We start from the raw sequence: 19,806 nt of genomic DNA on the forward strand, positions 1-19,806 counted from the left end.
TATCCACCTATAACAACATAGTGATAACATGGAGCTGTATAGTGGAGCTGTATAGTGAACTGGTGTGGTATCCACCTACAACAACATAGCGTGATAACATGGAGCTGTATAGTGGACTGAGTGGTATCCACCTATAACAACATAGTGATAACATGGAGCTGTCATAGTGGAGCTGTATAGTGGACTGAGTGGTATCCACCTGACTGTAACAACATAGTGATAACATGGAGCTGTATAGTGGACTGAGTGGTATCTACCTACAACAACATAGTGATAACATGGAGCTGTATAGTGGAGCTGTATAGTGGACTGAGTGGTATCCACCTATAACAACATAGTGATAACATGGAGCTGTATAGTGGAGCTGTATAGTGGACACTGCAGTGATGTTTTACAGTAAGCCAGGTGAGGAACACTGCAGTGATGTTTTACAGTAAGCCAGGTGAGGCACACTGCAGTGATGTTTTACAGTAAGCCAGGTGAGGAACACTGCAGTGATGTTTTACAGTAAGCCAGGTGAGGAACACTGCAGTGATATTTTACAGTAAGCCAGGTGAGGAACACTGCAGTGATGTTTTACAGTAAGATGGGTGAGGAACACATGCAGTGATGTTTTACAGTAAGCCAGGTGAGGAACACTGCAGTGATGTTTTACAGTAAATGCCAGGTGAGGAACACTGCAGTGATGTTTTACAGTAACCCAGGTGAGGAACACTGCAGTGATGTTTTACAGTAAGCCAGGTGAGGCAACACTGCAGTGATATTTTACAGTAAGCCAGGTGAGGAACACCATGCAGTGATGTTTTACAGTAAGCCAGGTGAGGAAATACTGCAGTGATGTTTTACAGTAAGCCAGGTGAGGAACACTGCAGTGATGTTTTACAGTAAGCCAGGTGAGGAACACTGCAGTGATGTTTTACAGTAAGCCAGGTGAGGAACACTGCAGTGATGTTTTACAGTAAGCCAGGTGAGGAACACTGCAGTGATGTTTTACAGTAAGCCAGGTGAGGAACACTGCAGTGATGTTTTACAGTAAGCCAGGTGAGGAACACTGCAGTGATGTTTTACAGTAAGCCAGGTGAGGAACACTGCAGTGATGTTTTACAGTAAGCCAGGTGAGGAACACTGCAGTGATGTTTTACAGTAAGCCAGGTGAGGAACACTGCAGTGATATTTTACAGTAAGCCAGGTGAGGAACACTGCAGTGATGTTTTACAGTAAGCCAGGTGAGGAACACTGCAGTGATGTTTTACAGTAAGCCAGGTGAGGAACACTGCAGTGATGTTTTACAGTAAGCCAGGTGAGGAACACTGCAGTGACGTTTTACTGTATTTTTGCTATGATTCAAAGAAACCTATGTTGTGATTTAATCGTTTTTCATCAACAAATGTCATTTTGCTCAATGATTCCACTGTGTCTGTAGTATTCTCTCTACTCGTCCTTTTACAGTGATGTATTTACGTGTAGTAGCATATTGATACACATATCATATTTTGTACTACTATATTTAATGATTGTATGAACAACTACACAGTGAAACTATCTGTATCTTGTGTGTGAGTGATCTAAATGAATGTTCCTATGGTTTTTCATGATAAATTACTTATTTGAACCAATGATTCTGCAACTGCAAGGTTTCTTTAAATATATGAATGCACAATGCAATGTTTTGAACATTGGACAGCCTGTGTTACAAGTGATGACCGTTTTGAGTTTTGTGTCTGGAGTTTTGAAAAATGACCACAAGGTTCTGAAATTAGTGACAAAGTGATTGTAAAAAACTGTAATATTGCTGCTAGGATTTAGGTAATTTATCCTGTTGTATGCTGCGAAATGAAGGGTAGTTTATCATTTATCCTGTTGTATGCTGGGAAATGAAGGGTAGTTTATCATTTATCCTGTTGTATGCTGGGAAATGAAGGGTAGTTTATCATTTATCCTGTTGTATGCTGGGAAATGAAGGGTAGTTTATCATTTATCCTGTTGTATGCTGGGAAATGAAGGGGAATGGCAGGCTTGTCATGTTTTAAGACACAAATCACATGTTGTCAGGTTAGGTTGGTCAGGGGTGTGTGCGCGTGCGTGTGAGTGTGCACGTGGGCATGTGCATGTGAGTGTGTGTGTGCGTGTGTCTGTGTGTGTGTGTGTTTGTTTGGATGTAAGGGGTAGTTGAAGTGACGGGTCTAGTTTCACGGCTCAATAAGCAGTGAATCGTTCAGAGCTCTGAGTTTAAACACGATAATACATGAACAGCCTTTTCACACACACACACACACACACACACACACACACACACACACACACACACACACACACACACACACACACACACACACACACACACACACACACACACACACACACACACACACACACACACACACACACACACACACGCAGTATCTCTCACTAAGCCGGGTCTGAAGTGACAACGAGAGACAAACCAACAGACACACACCCACACAGACACACAGAGACGCACACAGACACAAAGAGACACCCACAGACACAAAGAGACACACACAGACACAAAGAGACACACACATAGACACAAAGAGACACACACAGACTCAAAGAGACACACACAGACACAAAGAGACACCCACAGACACAAAGAGACACACACAGACACAAAGAGACACACACAGACACAAAGAGACACACACAGACACAAAGAGACACACACAGACACAAAGAGACACACACAGACACAAAGAGACACACACAGACACAAAGAGACACACACAGACACAAAGAGACACACACAGACACAAAGAGACACACACAGACACAAAGAGACACACACAGACACAAAGAGACACACACAGACACAAAGAGACACACACAGACACAAAGAGACCCACACAGACACAAAGAGACACACATAGACACAAAGAGAAAGACACAAAGACACACAGAGACACACACAGACACGCACAGAGACACGCACAGAAACACACACAGAGACACACAGAGACACACAGACACACTGTTAAGGGATTTTTTATCAATGATGACTAATTTTGTATACATTTCAATCAGGACTGACTAATCAGAATACTATTATGTAACTATATATGTACTAATCCGAATACTATTATGTTAGTGTATATGTACTAATCAGAATACTATTATGTTGCTGTATATGTATGAGTTTTCTTTCTTGATCCCAGTAATGAATATAATGTGTGTGAATGTGGTCAAGAGTTAGAACAATGACTGTCTGTTCCTTGGTAGAAATGAATGAACGATATCTTCAGACTGGCTAGAATGTTCATCTTCACGAGAAGACCTTGGCTCGTAAATTATATTAAATTGGTAGGGAGACGGATGTGGGAAGGCTTGAGATACAGCCTTTGTACTCGAACGGAGATGGCACGGGTTCGTGCTGAAACTAATGACGTCATTTTCAGTTTATAACCTGTGGTAAACTGTATCGTATTCAGTACTCTCTTGAATAAACTCTGCTGATTGACTTTAAGACTGGGATCTGTCCATTATTATAGGATAAGGGTCTTACAAATCCTTATGAATTGACAGTGTTAAATTTTAATTGGGTATTAAAACATAGAGCAATTTAATTCCTGTAACACACGCACACACAGAGACACACAGACACACAGACATACAGACACACAGAGACACACAGAGACACACAGAGACACACAGACACACACAGAGACACACAGACACACAGACATACAGACACACACAGACACACAGAGACACACAGACACACAGAGACACACAGACGCATACAGACACACAGAGACACACAGAGACACAGAGACACAGAGACACACAGAGACACACAGAGACACACAGAGACACACAGAGACACACAGAGAGACACACAGAGACACACAGACACACAGAGACACACAGAGACACACAGAGACACACAGAGAGACACACAGAGAGACACACAGAGACACACAGAGACACAGAGAGACACACAGAGACACACAGACACACAGAGACACACAGAGACACACAGAGACACACAGACACACACAGACACACAGAGACACACAGACACACAGAGACACACAGAGACACACAGACACACAGACACACAGACATACAGAGACACACAGACACACAGAGACACAGAGAGACACACAGAGACACACAGAGACACACAGAGACACACAGAGACACAGAGACAGAGACACAGAGACACACAGAGACACAGAGACACACAGAGACACACAGACACACAGAGACACACAGACACACAGAGACACACAGACACACAGAGACACACAGACACACAGAGACACACAGAGACACAGAGACACAGAGACACAGAGACACACAGACACACAGAGACACACAGAGACACACAGAGACACAGAGACACACAGAGACACAGAGAGACACACAGAGACACAGAGACACACAGAGACACACAGAGACACAGAGACACACAGAGACACACAGACACACAGAGACACACAGAGACACACAGAGACACACAGACACACAGAGACACACAGACACACAGACACAGTCATGAGGAAACAGACCAGCAGATATACCCTGGTATTATGCAGTCATGAGGAGACAGACCACCAGATATACCCTGGTATTATGTAGTCATGAGGAGACAGACCAGATATACCCTGGTATTATGTAGCCATGAGGAGACAGACCACCAGATATACCCTGGTATTATGTAGTCATGAGGAGACAGACCACCAGATATACCCTGGTATTATGTAGTCATGAGGACACAGACCAGATATACCCTGGTATTATGCAGCTGAGCCATGAGGAGACAGACCACCAGATATGCCCTGGTATTATGGAGACAGACCACCAGATATACCCTGGTATTATGTAGCTGAGCCATGAGGAGACAGACCACCAGATATACCCTGGTATTATGTAGCCATGAGGAGACAGACCACCAGATATACCCTGGTATTATGTAGTCATGAGGAGACAGACCAACAGACATATCCTGGTATTATGTAGTCATGAGGAGACAGACCAGATATACCCTGGTATTATGTAGTCATGAGGAGACAGACCAGATATACCCTGGTATTATGTAGTCATGAGGAGACAGACCACCAGATATACCCTGGTATTATGTAGTCATGAGGAGACAGACCACCAGATATACCCTGGTATTATGTAGCCATGAGGAGACAGACCACCAGATATACCCTGGTATTATGTAGCTGAGGAGACAGACCACCAGATATACCCTGGTATTATGTAGTCATGAGGAGACAGACCACCAGATATACCCTGGTATTATGTAGTCATGAGGAGACAGACCACCAGATATACCCTGGTATTATGTAGCCATGAGGAGACAGACCACCAGATATACCCTGGTATTATGTAGTCATGAGGACACAGACCAGATATACCCTGGTATTATGCAGCTGAGCCATGAGGAGACAGACCACCAGATATGCCCTGGTATTATGGAGACAGACCACCAGATATACCATGGTATTATGTAGCTGAGCCATGAGGAGACAGACCACCAGATATACCCTGGTATTATGTAGTCATGAGGAGACAGACCACCAGATATACCCTGGTATTATGTAGTCATGAGGAGACAGACCACCCTGGTATTATGTAGTCATGAGGAGACAGACCAGCAGATATACCCTGGTATTATGTAGTCATGAGGAGACAGACCACCAGATATACCCTGGTATTATGTAGTCATGAGGAGACAGACCACCCTGGTATTATGTAGTCATGAGGAGACAGACCAGCAGATATACCCTGGTATTATGTAGTCATGAGGAGACAGACCACCAGATATACCCTGGTATTATGTAGTCATGAGGAGACAGACCACCCTGGTATTATGTAGTCATGAGGAGACAGACCAGCAGATATACCCTGGTATTATGTAGTCATGAGGAGACAGACCACCAGATATACCCTGGTATTATGTAGTCATGAGGAGACAGACCACCCTGGTATTATGTAGTCATGAGGAGACAGACCAGCAGATATACCCTGGTATTATGTAGTCATGAGGAGACAGACCACCAGATATACCCTGGTATTATGTAGTCATGAGGAGACAGACCACCAGATATACCCTGGTATTATGTAGTCATGAGGAGACAGACCACCAGATATACCCTGGTATTATGCAGTCATGAGGAGACAGACCACCAGATATACCCTGGTATTATGTAGTCATGAGGAGACAGACCACCAGATATACCCTGGTATTATGTAGTCATGAGGAGACAGACCACCAGATATACCCTGGTATTATGTAGTCATGAGGAGACAGACCACCAGATATACCCTGGTATTATGTAGTCATGAGGAGACAGACCAGATATACCCTGGTATTATGTAGCTGAGGAGACAGACCACCAGATATACCCTGGTATTATGTAGCTGAGGAGACAGACCACCAGATATACCCTGGTATTATGTAGCTGAGGAGACAGACCACCAGATATACCCTGGTATTATGTAGCTGAGGAGACAGACCACCAGATATACCCTGGTATTATGTAGCTGAGGAGACAGACCACCAGATATACCCTGGTATTATGTAGCTGAGGAGACAGACCACCAGATATACCCTGGTATTATGTAGCTGAGGAGACAGACCACCAGATATACCCTGGTATTATGTAGCTGAGGAGACAGACCACCAGATATACCTGGTATTATGTAGCTGAGGAGACAGACCACCAGATATACCCTGGTATTATGTAGCTGAGGAGACAGACCACCAGATATACCCTGGTATTATGTAGCTGAGGAGACAGACCACCAGATATACCCTGGTATTATGTAGCTGAGGAGACAGACCACCAGATATACCCTGGTATTATGTAGCTGAGGAGACAGACCACCAGATATACCCTGGTATTATGTAGCTGAGGAGACAGACCACCAGATATACCCTGGTATTATGTAGCTGAGGAGACAGACCACCAGATATACCCTGGTATTATGTAGCTGAGGAGACAGACCACCAGATATACCCTGGTATTATGTAGCTGAGGAGACAGCCCACCAGATATACCCTGGTATTATGTAGCTGAGGAGACAGACCACCAGATATACCCTGGTATTATGTAGCTGAGGAGACAGACCACCAGATATACCCTGGTATTATGTAGCTGAGGAGACAGACCACCAGATATACCCTGGTATTATGTAGCTGAGGAGACAGACCACCAGATATACCCTGGTATTATGTAGCTGAGGAGACAGACCACCAGATATACCCTGGTATTATGTAGCTGAGGAGACAGACCACCAGATATACCCTGGTATTATGTAGCTGAGCCATGAGGAGACAGACCACCAGATATACCCTGGTATTATGTAGTCATGAGGAGACAGACCACCAGATATACCCTGGTATTATGTAGCCATGAGGAGACAGACCACCATATATACCCTGGTATTATGTAGTCATGAGGAGACAGACCACCAGATATACCCTGGTATTATGTAGTCATGAGGAGACAGACCACCAGATATACCCTGGTATTATGTAGTCATGAGGAGACAGACCACCAGATATACCCTGGTATTATGTAGTCATGAGGAGACAGACCACCAGATATACCCTGGTATTATGTAGTCATGAGGAGACAGACCACCATATATACCCTGGTATTATGTAGCTGAGGAGACAGACCACCAGATATACCCTGGTATTATGTAGTCATGAGGAGACAGACCACCCCCTGGTATTATGTAGTCATGAGGAGACAGACCAGATATACCCTGGTATTATGTAGTCATGAGGAGACAGACCACCAGATATACCCTGGTATTATGTAGCATGAGGAGACAGACCACCCTGGTATTATGTAGTCATGAGGAGACAGACCAGCAGATATACCCTGGTATTATGTAGTCATGAGGAGACAGACCAGCAGATATACCCTGGTATTATGTAGCATGAGGAGACAGACCACCAGATATACCCTGGTATTATGTAGTCATGAGGAGACAGACCACCAGATATACCCTGGTATTATGCAGTCATGAGGAGACAGACCACCAGATATACCCTGGTATTATGTAGTCATGAGGAGACAGACCACCAGATATACCCTGGTATTATGTAGTCATGAGGAGACAGACCACCAGATATACCCTGGTATTATGTAGTCATGAGGAGACAGACCACCAGATATACCCTGGTATTATGTAGTCATGAGGAGACAGACCAGATATACCCTGGTATTATGTAGCTGAGGAGACAGACCACCAGATATACCCTGGTATTATGTAGCTGAGGAGACAGACCACCAGATATACCCTGGTATTATGTAGCTGAGGAGACAGACCACCAGATATACCCTGGTATTATGTAGCTGAGGAGACAGACCACCAGATATACCCTGGTATTATGTAGCTGAGGAGACAGACCACCAGATATACCCTGGTATTATGTAGCTGAGGAGACAGACCACCAGATATACCCTGGTATTATGTAGCTGAGGAGACAGACCACCAGATATACCCTGGTATTATGTAGCTGAGGAGACAGACCACCAGATATACCCTGGTATTATGTAGCTGAGGAGACAGACCACCAGATATACCCTGGTATTATGTAGCTGAGGAGACAGACCACCAGATATACCCTGGTATTATGTAGCTGAGGAGACAGACCACCAGATATACCCATGGTATTATGTAGCTGAGGAGACAGACCACCAGATATACCCTGGTATTATGTAGCTGAGGAGACAGACCACCAGATATACCCTGGTATTATGTAGCTGAGGAGACAGACCACCAGATATACCCTGGTATTATGTAGCTGAGGACAGACCACCAGATATACCCTGGTATTATGTAGCTGAGGAGACAGACCACCAGATATACCCTGGTATTATGTAGCTGAGGAGACAGATGGTATTATGTAGCTGAGGAGACAGACCACCAGATATACCCTGGTATTATGTAGCTGAGGAGACAGACCACCAGATATACCCTGGTATTATGTAGCTGAGGAGACAGACCACCAGATATACCCTGGTATTATGTAGCTGAGGAGACAGACCACCAGATATACCCTGGTATTATGTAGCTGAGGAGACAGACCACCAGATATACCCTGGTATTATGTAGCTGAGGAGACAGACCACCAGATATACCCTGGTATTATGTAGCTGAGGAGACAGACCACCAGATATACCCTGGTATTATGTAGTCATGAGGAGACAGACCACCAGATATACCCTGGTATTATGTAGTTTTTGTCATGAGGAGACAGACCACCATATATACCTGGTATTATGTAGTCATGAGGAGACAGACCACCAGATATACCCTGGTATTATGTAGTCATGAGGAGACAGACCACCAGATATACCCTGGTATTATGTAGTCATGAGGAGACAGACCACCAGATATACGCTGGTATTATGTAGTCATGAGGAGACAGACCACCAGATATACCCTGGTATTATGTAGTCATGAGGAGACAGACCACCAGATATACCCTGGTATTATGTAGCCATGAGGAGACAGACCACCAGATATACGCTGGTATTATGTAGTCATGAGGAGACAGACCACCAGATATACCCTGGTATTATGTAGTCATGAGGAGACAGACCACCATAACACCACCATAACACCACCCTGGTATTATGCAGCTGAGGAGACAGACCACCATATATACCCTGGTATTATGTAGTCATGAGGAGACAGACCACCAGATATACCCTGGTATTATGTAGTCATGAGGAGACAGACCACCAGATATACCCTGGTATGATGTAGCCATGAGGAGACAGACCACCATATATACCCCTGGTATTATGTAGTCATGAGGAGACAGACCACCATATATACCCTGGTATTATGTAGTCATGAGGAGACAGACCACCAGATATACCCTGGTATTATGTAGTCATGAGGAGACAGACCACCAGATATACCCTGGTATTATGTAGTCATGAGGAGACAGACCACCAGATATACCCTGGTATTATGTAGTCATGAGGAGACAGACCACCAGATATACCCTGGTATTATGTAGTCATGAGGAGACAGACCACCAGATATACCCTGGTATTATGAAGCTGAGTTATTCACGTTCTAGAAATGTGATAAAACATTCACTTGTCCAAATTTCTGTGTTTTATGAAAATATTAAATCAACGTTTGCAAGTTTGCAAGAACATTTCAGTTCATCAGTTGTCAGGACGTCGCCTGACATCCTAAATACCACACCTTGTTACTGAGCCAATCAAGGCCATGATTGGTGAACCACTCATCCATTCATAGTTAAATAGTGAAGACATCAAAACTATGAAATAACACATATGGAATCATGTAGTATCCAAAAAAAAGTGTTATTTAAACAAACCAGAATATATTTTATAGTTGAGATTCTTCAGACTTATTCTTTAAACTGATATATATTTTCCAAGTTGCAAGGTGTAAGTAAGGCCATATGCAAAATAGGTAACCTGGGAAATGCCTAACTAGTTTTAATGAGAGAGGAGAATGGAGTAGCATGGTGCCCTTAACTTCTCTAGGGTAGGGGGTAGCATTTGGAATTGTGGATGAAAAGCATGCCCAAATTAAACTGCCTTCTACTCAGGCCCAGAAGATAGGATATGCATAAAATAATTGGTAGATTTCGATAGAAAAACCTCTAAAGTTTCCAAAACTGTTAAAATAGTGTCTGTGAGTATAACAAAACTGATTTGGCAGGAGAAAACCTGAGAAAAATCCATTCAGGAGGATTTTGTGTTGTTGTTGTAGATTTCTATTCAATGCCAGTACAGTATCCATTGATTTAGGACTCAAATTGCAGTTCCTATGCCTTCCACTAGATGTCAACAGTCTTTAGAAATCGTTTCAGGCTTGTATTCTGATAAATGAGGGAGTAAGAGCAGCCTGAATGAGTGGACCCTGACTTGTCACAGAGCTTTTTCACGCGCGCGACCGAGAGAGTGCCTTTCTTGTTTACCTTTTATATTGAAGACGTTATTGTCCGGTTGAAATATTATCGATTATTTAGGCTAAAAAACAACCTGAGGGTTGAATATAAACATCGTTTGACATGTTTCTATGAACTTAACGGATACCATTTTGATTTTTTTTGTCTGCCTGTTGTGACTGTGTTTGAGCCTGTGGATTACTGAAGAAAACGTGCAAACAAAAGAGAGGTATGTGGATATAAAGAGAGACTTTATCGAAACAAAAGGAACATTTATTGAATGAATTAATGTCTTCTGAGTGCATAACATATGAAGATCATCAAAGGTAAGTGGTTCATTTTATCTCTATTTCTGACTTGTGAAACTCTTCTACTTGGCTGGTTACTGTTTGTAATAATGATTTGTCTGCTGGGCTATGTTCTCAAATAATCACATGGTATGCTTTCGCCGTAAAGCCTTTTTGAAATCTGACACCGTGGATGGATTCACGAGAAGTTAATCTTTAAACCCATGTAAAGTATTTTAATATTTTCTGAATTGTTATAATGAGTATTTCTGTATTTGAATTTGGTGCTCTGCAATCTCACTGGATGTTGGCCAGGTGGGACGCTAGTGTCCCACATACCTCAAAGAGGTTAAATACTGGTCAGATGGTAGCCTTAAAACTTAGGTCAGTTTTCTGGTTGCCCACCCATAATGGAAGGGTATGTGCTTTTCGGATCGCTTGCACACGCACACACACACACACACACACACACACACACACACACACACACACACACACACACACACACACACACACACACACACACACACACATATAAACTCACCGACACATAAGGGCAGGGGGCTATCCCAGGCTCTCCTCTCCCCCCTCAAACAGGTCAGGATCTGAGGTCCCTTCAAGGTGTATCCTGGGTCACAGCTATAACACACGGTGCTGCCAGCGAAGTGACCTTTATCTTCTCTCTTATAACCAAACTGAGGAACACCCGGGTCCTCACACTTCAACAGCTCAAAACCTGCAGGACGGAGAGATAAAGAGAGAAGACGGAGAGATAAAGAGAGAAGACGGAGGGATAGAGAGAGAAGACGGAGAGATAAAGAGAGAAGACGGAGGGATAGAGAGAGAAGACGGAGGGATAGAGAGAGAAGACGGAGGGATAGAGAGAGAAGATGGAGGGATAGAGAGAGAAGACGGAGGGATAGAGAGAGAAGACGGAGGGATAGAGAGAGAAGACGGAGGGATAAAGAGAGAAGACGGAGGGATAGAGAGAGAAGACGGAGGGATAGAGAGAGAAGACGGAGGGATAGAGAGAGAAGACGGAGGGATAGAGAGAGAAGACGGAGGGATAGAGAGAGAAGACGGAGGGATAAAGAGAGAAGACGGAGGGATAGAGAGAGAAGACGGAGGGATAGAGAGAGAAGATGGAGGGATAAAGAGAGAAGACGGAGGGATAAAGAGAGAAGACGGAGGGATAAAGAGAGAAGACGGAGGGATAAAGAGAGAAGACGGAGGGATAAAGAGAGAAGACGGAGGGATAAAGAGAGAAGACGGAGGGATAAAGAGAGAAGACGGAGGGATAGAGAGAGAAGACGGAGGGATAGAGAGAGAAGACGGAGGGATAGAGAGAGAAGACGGAGGGATAGAGAGAGAAGACGGATGGATAAAGAGAGACGGAGGGATAGAGAGAGAAGACGGATGGATAGAGAGAGAAGACGGAGGGATAGAGAGAGAAGACGGAGGGATAAAGAGAGAAGACGGAGGGATAAAGAGAGAAGACGGAGGGACAAGGAGAGAAGACGGAGGATAGAGAGAGAAGACGGAGGGATAGAGAGAGAAGACGGAGGGATAGAGAGAGAAGATGGAGGGATAGAGAGAGAAGACGGAGGGATAGAGAGAGAAGACGGAGGGATAGAGAGAGAAGACGGAGGGATAGAGAGAAGACTGAATAAAGACGGAGGGATAGAGAGAGAAGACGAATAAAGACGGAGGGATAAAGAGAGAGGGAAGACGGAGGGATAAAGAGAGAAGACGGAGGGATAGAGAGAGAAGACGGAGGGATAAAGAGAGAAGACGGAGGGATAAAGAGAGAAGACGGAGGGATAGAGAGAGAAGACGAAGGATAAAGAGAGAAGATGGAGGGATAAAGAGAGAAGACGGAGGGATAAAGAGAGAAGACGGAGGGATAAAGAGAGAAGACGGAGGGATAAAGAGAGAAGACGGAGGGATAGAGAGAGAAGACGGAGGGATAGAGAGAGAAGACGGAGGGATAGAGAGAGAAGACGGAGGGATAGAGAGAAGACGGAGGGATAGAGAGACGGAGGGATAAAGAGAGAAGACGGAGGGATAGAGAGAGAAGACGGAGGATAAAGAGAAGACGGAGGGATAAAGAGAGAAGACGGAGGGATAGAGAGAGAAGACGGAGGGATAGAGAGAGAAGACGGAGGGATAAAGAGAGAAGACGGAGGGATAAAGAGAGAAGACGGAGGGACAAAGAGAGAAGACGGAGGGATAGAGAGAGAAGACGGAGGGATAGAGAGAGAAGACGGAGGATAGAGAAAGACGGAGGGATAAAGAGAAGATGGAGGGATAGAGAGAGAAGACGGAGGGATAGAGAGAGAAGACGGAGGGATAGAGAGAGAAGACGGAGGGATAGAGAGAGAAGACGGAGGGATAGAGAGAGAAGACGGAGGGATAGAGAGAGAAGACGGAGGGATAGAGAGAGAAGACGGAGGGATAGAGAGAGAAGACGGAGGGATAGAGAGAGAAGACGGAGGGATAGAGAGAGAAGACGGAGGGATAGAGAGAGAAGACGGAGGGATAGAGAGAGAAGACGGAGGGATAAAGAGAGAAGACGGAGGGATAGAGAGAGAAGACGGAGGGATAGAGAGAGAAGACGGAGGGATAAAGAGAGAAGACGGAGGGATAAAGAGAGAAGACGGAGGGATAGAGAGAGAAGACGGAGGGATAAAGAGAGAAGACGGAGGGATAGAGAGAGAAGACGGAGGGATAAAGAGAGAGAAGACGGAGGGATAAAGAGAGAAGACGGAGGGATAAAGAGAGAAGACGGAGGGATAGAGAGAGAAGACGGAGGGATAAAGAGAGAAGACGGAGGGATAAAGAGAGAGAAGACGGAGGGATAAAGAGAGAAGACGGAGGGATAAAGAGAGAAGACGGAGGGATAAAGAGAGAAGACGGAGGGATAGAGAGAGAAGACGGAGGGACAGAGAGAGAAGACGGAGGGATAAAGAGAGGAGAATAAAGACGGAGGGATAGAGAGAGAAGACGGAGGGATAGAGAGAGAAGACGGAGGGATAGAGAGAGAAGACGGAGGGATAGAGAGAGAAGACGGAGGGATAGAGAGAGAAGACGGAGGGATAGAGAGAGAAGACGGAGGGATAGAGAGAGAAGACGGAGGATAAAGAGAGAAGACGGAGGGATAAAGAGAGAAGACGGAGGGATAGAGAGAGAAGACGGAGGGATAAAGAGAGAAGACGGAGGGATAAAGAGAGAAGACGGAGGGATAGAGAGAGAAGACGGAGGGATAAAGAGAGAAGACGGAGGGATAAAGAGAGAAGACGGAGGGATAGAGAGAGAAGACGGAGGAGGGATAGAGAGAGAAGACGGAGGAGATAGGGGACAAAGAGGAGTTGGATGGAGAGAAGACGGAGGGATAAAGAGAGAAGACGGAGGATAAAGAGAGAAGACGGAGGGATAGAGAGAAAGACGGAGGGACAGAGAGAGAAGACAGAGGGATAAAGAGAGAAGACGGAGGGATAGAGAGAGAAGACGGAGGGATAGAGAGAGAAGACGGAGGGATAAAGAGAGAAGACGGAGGGATAGACGGAGGGATAGAAGAAGACGGAGGGATAGAAGAGAAGACGGAGGGATAAAGAGAGAAGACGGAGGGATAAAGAGAGAAGACGGAGGGATAAAGAGAGAAGACGGAGGGATAGAGAGAGAAGACGGAGGGATAAAGAGAGAAGACGGAGGGATAGAGAGAGAAGACGGAGGGATAAAGAGAGAAGACGGAGGGATAGAGAGAGAAGACGGAGGGATAAAGAGAGAAGACGGAGGGATAGAGAGAGAAGACGGAGGGATAAAGAGAGAAGACGGAGGGATAAAGAGAGAAGACGGAGGGATAGAGAGAAGACGGAGGGAAGAGAGAAGACGGAGGGATAGAGAGAGAAGACGGAGGGATAGAGAGAGAAGATGGAGGGATAGAGAGAGAAGACGGAGGGATAAAGAGAGAAGACGGAGGGAGGGAGGGATAGAGAGAGAAGACGGAGGGATAGAGAGAGAAGACGGAGGGATAGAGAGAGAAGACGGAGGGATAGAAGAGAGAAGACGGAGGGATAGAGAGAAGACGAGGGAGACGGAGGGATAGAGAGAGAAGACGGAGGGATAGAGAGAGAAGACGGAGGGATAGAGAGAGAAGACGGAGGGATAGAGAGAGAAGACGGAGGGATAGAGAGAGAAGACGGAGGGATAGAGAGAGAAGACAGAGGGATAGAGAGAGAAGACGGAGGGATAAAGAGAGAAGACGGAGGGATAGAAGAGAAGACGGAGGGATAAAGAGAGAAGACGGAGGGATAAAGAGAGAGAAGACGGAGGGATAAAGAGAGAAGACGGAGGGATAGAGAGAGAAGACGGAGGGATAGAGAGAGAAGAGGGAGGGATAGAGAGAGAAGACGGAGGGAGAGAGAGAGAAGACGGAGGGATAGAGAGAGAAGACGGAGGGATAGAGAGAGAAGACGGAGGGATAGAGAGAAGACGGAGGGATAGAGAGAGAAGACGGAGGGATAAAGAGAGAAGACGGAGGGATAAAGAGAGAGAAGACGGAGGGATAGAGAGAGAAGACGGAGGGATAGAGAGAGAAGACGGAGGGATAGAGAGAGAAGACGGAGGGATAGAGAGAAGACGAAGACGGAGGGATAAAGAGAGAAGACGGAGGGATAACGAGAGAAGACGGAGGGATAGAGAGAGAAGACGGAGGGATAGAGAGAGAAGACGGAGGGATAGAGAGAGAAGACGGAGGGATAAAGAGAGAAGACGGAGGGATAAAGAGAGAAGACGGAGGGATAGAGAGAGAAGACGGAGGGATAGAGAGAGAAGACGGAGGGATAAAGAGAGAAGACGGAGGGATAGAGAGAGAAGACGGAGGGATAAAGAGAGAAGACGGAGGGATAGAGAGAGAAGACGGAGGGATAAAGAGAGAAGACGGAGGGATAGAGAGAGAAGACGGAGGGATAAAGAGAGAAGACGGAGGGATAAAGAGAGAAGACGGAGGGATAAAGAGAGAAGACGGAGGGATAAAGAGAGAGAAGACGGAGGGATAAAGAGAGAAGACGGAGGGATAGAGAGAGAAGACGGAGGGATAAAGAGAGAAGACGGAGGGATAGAGAGAGAAGACGGAGGGATAAAGAGAGAAGACGGAGGGATAAAGAGAGAGAAGACGGAGGGATAAAGAGAGAAGACGGAGGGATAAAGAGAGAAGACGGAGGGATAAAGAGAGAAGACGGAGGGATAAAGAGAGAAGACGGAGGGATAAAGAAAGAGGGATAGAAGACGGAGGGATAAAGAGAGAAGACGGAGGGATAAAGAGAGAAGACGGAGGGATAGAGAGAGAAGACGGAGGGATAGAGAGAGAAGACGGAGGGATAGAGAGAGAAGACGGAGGGATAAAGAGAGAAGACGGAGGGATAGAGAGAGAAGACGGAGGGATAAAGAGAGAAGACGGAGGGATAAGAGAGAAGAAGAGGGATAAAGAGGGATAAAGAGAGAAGACGGAGGGATAGAGAGAGAAGACGGAGGGATAAAGAGAGAAGACGGAGGGATAAAGAGAGAGAAGATAGGGAAGACGGAGGGATAAGAGAAGACGGAGGGAGGGATAAAGAGAGAAGACGGAGGGATAGAGAGAGAAGACGGAGGGATAGAGAGAAGAAGACGGAGGGATAGAGAGAGAAGAAGGGACGAGAGGACGGATAAAGAGAGAAGACGGAGGGATAAAGAGAGAAGACGGAGGGATAAAGAGAAAACGGAGGGATAAAGAGAGAAGACGGAGGGATAAAGAGAGAAGACGGAGGGATAGAAGAGGAGGGATAAAGACGGAGGGATAGAGAGAGAAGACGGAGGGATAAAGAGAGAAGACGGAGGGATAAAGAGAGAAGACGGAGGGATAAAGAGAGAAGACGGAGGGATAAAGAGAGAAGACGGAGGGATAGAGAGAGAAGACGGAGGGATAAAGAGAGAAGACGGAGGGATAAAGAGAGAAGACGTAGGGATAGAGAGAGAAGACGGAGGGATAAAGAGAGAAGACGGAGGGATAGAGAGAGAAGACGGGGGGATAAAGAGAGAAGACGGAGGGATAGAGAGAGAAGACGGAGGGATAGGGGACATGAGGAGTTGGATGGAAGGTGGGGCAGAGAAACAAAAGGGTATGAGCTATAGAATATAGAACGGCTCAGCTATTCTGATTCATAGTATTCATACTGCACCATACATACTCTACACCTGCTGCTGCTTTGTACACTGCCTATTATTGGTCGACACCAGAGGGCAAGGGCTATGTTACTCACTGGTAAAGTGTAGCTCAAAGCCCTTGCTGGTGTTGTCTGCGTTACTGACGAACTCCAGCCACATGGAGCTGGATGTAGAGTTGAGCGTGTTTTCCTGCAGCTCAGTCCCAGAGAAAACACCCAACAGACGAGCCTGGTTACTATTGCCATCAAACACCTAAAGAGAGAGATGAGTAATTTAAAAACTATTATGGCACACAGAGTGACTCCATGCAACTAATTATAAACACATGTTTAACTGCTGAATGTATTTAAGCTTGGCATAACAAAATCCTTGAAAACGTATTGACATTTCAGCTTCTAATTTTTAATACATTTGTGAAAAATTCTAAAAACATAATTCCACTTTGATATTATGGGGGAATGTGCGTAGGCCCAGAACACAACATCTCAAAGTAAACCATCTGGAATACTGGAACACAACAACGTGTAAACCATCTGGAATACTGGAACACAACAACATGTAAACCATCTGGAACACAACAACATGTAAACCATCTGGAACACAACAACATGTAAACCATCTGGAACACAACAACATGTAAACCATCTGGAACACAACAACATGTAAACCATCTGGAACACAACAACATGTAAACCATCTGGAACACAACAACATGTAAACCATCTGGAACACAACAACATGTAAACCATCTGGAACACAACAACATGTAAACCATCTGGAACACTGTAACACAACTACATGTAAACCATCTGGAACACAACAACATGTAAACCATCTGGAACACAACAACATGTAAACCATCTGGAACACAACAACATGTAAACCATCTGTAACACAACAACATGTAAACCATCTGGAACACAACAACATGTAAACCATCTGTAACACAACAACATGTAAACCATCTGGAACACAACAACATGTAAACCATCTGGAATACTGGAACACAACAACGTGTAAACCATCTGGAACACTGTAACACAACAACATGTAAACCATCTGGAACACTGGAACACAACAACATGTAAACCATCTGGAATACTGGAACACAACAACATGTAAACCATCTGGAACACAACAACATGTAAACCATCTGGAACACAACAACATGTAAACCATCTGGAACACAACAACATGTAAACCATCTGGAATACTGTAACACAACAACATGTAAACCATCTGGAACACTGTAACACAACAACATGTAAACCATCTGGAACACAACAACATGTAAACCATCTGGAACAAACCATCTGGAAACCATCTGGAACACAACAACATGTAAACCATCTGGAATACTGGAACACAACAACATGTAAACCATCTGTAACACAACTACATGTAAACCATCTGGAACACAACAACATGTAAACCATCTGGAACACAACAACATGTAAACCATCTGGAATACTGGAACACAACAACATGTAAACCATCTGGAACACAACAACATGTAAACCATCTGGAACACAACAACATGTTAACCATCTGGAACACTGTAACACAACTACATGTAAACCATCTGGAACACACAACTACATGTAAACCATCTGGAACACAACAACATGTAAACCATCTGGAACACAACAACATGTAAACCATCTGGAACACAACAACATGTAAACCATCTGGAACACAACAACATGTAAACCATCTGTAACACAACAACATGTAAACCATCTGTAACACAACAACATGTAAACCATCTGGAATACTGTAACACAACAACATGTAAACCATCTGGAATACTGGAACACAACAACATGTAAACCATCTGGAATACTGGAACACAACAACGTGTAAACCAACTGTAACACAACAACATGTAAACCATCTGGAATACTGGAACACAACAACATGTAAACCATCTGTAACACAACAACATGTAAACCATCTGGAACACAACAACATGTAAACCATCTGGAATACTGTAACACAACAACATGTTAACCATCTGGAACACAACAACATGTAAACCATCTGGAACACAACAACATGTAAACCATCTGGAATACTGTAACACAACAACATGTAAACCATCTGGAACACAACAACATGTAAACCATCTGTAACACAACAACATGTAAACCATCTGGAACACAACAACATGTAAACCATCTGGAATACTGTAACACAAGACTCCCTCCTCCAATCCTCTCCCTCCAACCATCCCTCCCTCCCTCCCCTCCACTGGAACACAACAACATGTAAACCTCTGGAACACAACAACATCCCTAAAGCCATCTGGAACCAACAAGATGTAAACCATCTGGAACACAACAACATGTTAACCATCTGGAACACAACAACATGTGGAAAAGTCAAGGGGTG

At 44.8% G+C, this 19,806-nt stretch overlaps 1 protein-coding gene across 1 annotated transcript in view; it reads right to left on the reverse strand.

The window, feature by feature from the left end:
• LOC118378371 (CUB and sushi domain-containing protein 1-like) overlaps window positions 1-19,806 on the reverse strand; it is a 926,375-nt gene that overhangs the window by 403,677 nt on the left and 502,892 nt on the right. Inside the window, 2 exon segments of the mRNA XM_052471760.1 lie at window positions 11,759-11,950; window positions 17,511-17,667. Of these exon segments, the coding sequence (XP_052327720.1) occupies window positions 11,759-11,950; window positions 17,511-17,667 (349 nt within the window).

Source organism: Oncorhynchus keta, chromosome 19 (genome assembly GCF_023373465.1).
Source record: "Oncorhynchus keta strain PuntledgeMale-10-30-2019 chromosome 19, Oket_V2, whole genome shotgun sequence".
In the NCBI taxonomy this organism is placed as follows: domain Eukaryota; kingdom Metazoa; phylum Chordata; class Actinopteri; order Salmoniformes; family Salmonidae; genus Oncorhynchus; species Oncorhynchus keta.